Source organism: Mandrillus leucophaeus, unplaced genomic scaffold (genome assembly GCF_000951045.1).
Source record: "Mandrillus leucophaeus isolate KB7577 unplaced genomic scaffold, Mleu.le_1.0 Scaffold145, whole genome shotgun sequence".
Lineage (NCBI taxonomy): Eukaryota > Metazoa > Chordata > Mammalia > Primates > Cercopithecidae > Mandrillus > Mandrillus leucophaeus.
Window position 1 is genome coordinate 1,041,944 of NW_012101421.1, and position 2,572 is coordinate 1,044,515.

At 38.1% G+C, this 2,572-nt stretch overlaps 1 protein-coding gene across 1 annotated transcript in view; it reads right to left on the reverse strand.

Annotated features, from left to right (window-relative positions):
* The window catches only part of TRAPPC8 (trafficking protein particle complex 8), a 135,675-nt gene that overhangs the window by 94,324 nt on the left and 38,779 nt on the right, over positions 1-2,572 (reverse strand). Inside the window, exon 5 of the mRNA XM_011974378.1 lies at positions 407-560. Coding sequence (XP_011829768.1) covers positions 407-560 — 154 coding nt within the window. The remainder of the gene's footprint in view (positions 1-406; positions 561-2,572) is intronic.

Genomic DNA, 2,572 nt, shown 5'->3' on the forward strand with positions numbered 1-2,572 from the left:
CTCTACTAAAAATACAAAATTTGGCTGGAATGGTGGCATGTGCCTGTAAATCTCATCTACTTGGGAGGCTGAGGCAGGGGAATCACTTAAACCTGAGAGGCAGAGGTTGCAGTGAGCTGAGATCACACCACTGCACTCTAGCCTGGGCGACTGAACGAGACACTGTCTCAAAAAAAAAAAAAAAGATCAATTCACACTGATATTACACACCTGAAAAGAGTGCACATAAGGGATTACTATAGTTTGTTAAAAACAGTTTTAAACCACTGATCTAAGAGCTCACCTCTGACAGATCAAAACTGACCAGATTCCACATAATTAATAATTACACTAGTTAAACCAAAATGTAAAAACTGAAGTATAGTTTTTGTGGTTTGCTTCATTTTATTTTATTTTTTACATATACCTGGTTTTGAATACTATTTTTCTGGAGATACTGACTCCAAGGATCTGGTATCTGTTCATCTGATGCTCGATTAGATGTTCGAGAATTAATTTTAAGTAAATAGCAACCCTGAGTTCCATATTTCTGTTTCATTTCTTCATAAATTGATTCAGCTCTAAAACAGAAAATGGAAAAAAATCTGAAGTAAAAGAGGAGTAGGCCTTAGGCAATAACAGATACTAAAGTAGTACAAAAATAACATTAAAATAATCCCGAAAAAAGGCAGAACAGAAAATTAGGACAGAATAACCTAAAAGCTAAAACAAAAATCATGATCGCAATTGAAATTTAGCTAGCTTAGATACCACCTTAAAGCAGTTACCAAAGTTCCATGGAATAAAATTCTGCAAGATAAACTCCTCTATGTTATTCAAAGAGAGAGCTCTGGTGGTCAAACTAGATTGAACGGGAACTACAGCAAACAAAACAAGTGTTTTGACCTGGCGTGGTGGCTGGCTCACGCCCATAATCCCAGCACTTTGGAAGGCCAAAGTGGGAAGATCACTTCAAGTCAGGAGTTAGAGACCATCCTAGGCAACACAGGGAAACCCCATCTCTACCAAAAATAAAATTAACCAGGAACGGTGGCACACACCTGTGGTCCCAGCTGCCCAAGAGGCTGAGGTGGGAAGACTGCTTGAGCCCAGGCACTGCACTCTAGCCTAGGCAACAAAGTGAGACTCCCATTTCAAAAAAAAAAGGAGGAAAAACAAGAAAAAAAAAAAAAAAACCTGGAAAACTTTAAAGCACATTCAAATGCAAATACTAATACTATGTAAGCAACAAGCCTAGCACTAAAAAATTATGGCTGGATAAGTAAAATAGTCATAGAAAATTTGTATAAATACAGATGTGTGTGTGTGTACACACACTCAAGGACAATAAAGCAAACTCCTGCTTACATTACTAATGATACTGCTAAATCTAAGAACCATTCATCTGATACTTGAATTACCTCAAATATCCTAGTTACAACCGTTCAATATGGAAGACACACTCCAAATTCAACCGACATAAACTAATTCTAATAGTCATTTCAAATTTTTTCTATTAATATAGTAGTACACCTTATCCAACATGTTACAGACATTTCAAAATATCCTAAAGATTAGAAATCTTCAGAGTAATTATTTGGCTCTACAGAGGAAAATTTAATAAAAAGATGGTGGTCCATGCTCAGAACAAGGGCAGGTAATAATTATTACACTACATTTCCTCAGTGGCACTAAGGCATCAGAATAGTTTCAGACAAAACATTAATCTGCTCCACACCTTGAACCAAAAGCCAAAATAAGCTCCAAAGCCATACAAGTAAAATTACTGTGTTTACCTTATTTTTCAAGAATTTATTTTATTTTTAAAGACAATCTATTCACATATCCCGAATACAAAAGGACTACTGCAAACAACAAATAATGAATATTAAAGGAAACATTTAAAAATATTTGAATATTTCTAAGACTATGAAAAATATCAAGGCTGTAAATATGAAGTCACAAGAAAGTGGACTGTGAAAAAGTGCCTATAAGCAAGTCAGGAAGTGAAAAGTGGAAAACTGGGAAGCAGAAAAGAACAAAGAAAGATAAATAATTTTATATAAAACCAGAAATAACAGCTAAGATCTACAGTTGTGAAATGACAAGTGTTTCTGTACAGACTGTAAGAATTATACATTAAAAAGAAAGTGTGGGTAAGCATATGAAATCTAACATAAGGCCAGGTGCGGTGGCTCATCCCTGTAATCCTTCCACTTTGGGAGGCCAAGGCGGGCAGATCACCTGAAGTCAGGAGTTCCAGAGCAGCCTGGCCTACATGGTGAAACAACATCTCTACTAAAAATTCAAAAATTAGCCAGCCATGGTGGCATGTGCCTGTAATCCCAGCTACCCGGGAGGCTGAGGCAGGAGAATTGCTGGAACTCAGGAAGCACAGAGGCTGCAGTGAGTCAAGATCGTGCCACCGTACTCCAGCCCAGGTGACAGAGTGAAACCCTATCAAAAAAAAAAGGTAGGGGGGGCCAGGCGCAGTGGCTCACGCCTGTAATCCCAGCACTTTGGGAGGCTGAGGTGGGCGGATCACCTGAGGTCAAGAGTTCAAGACTAGCCTGGACAACATAGTGAAACCCCA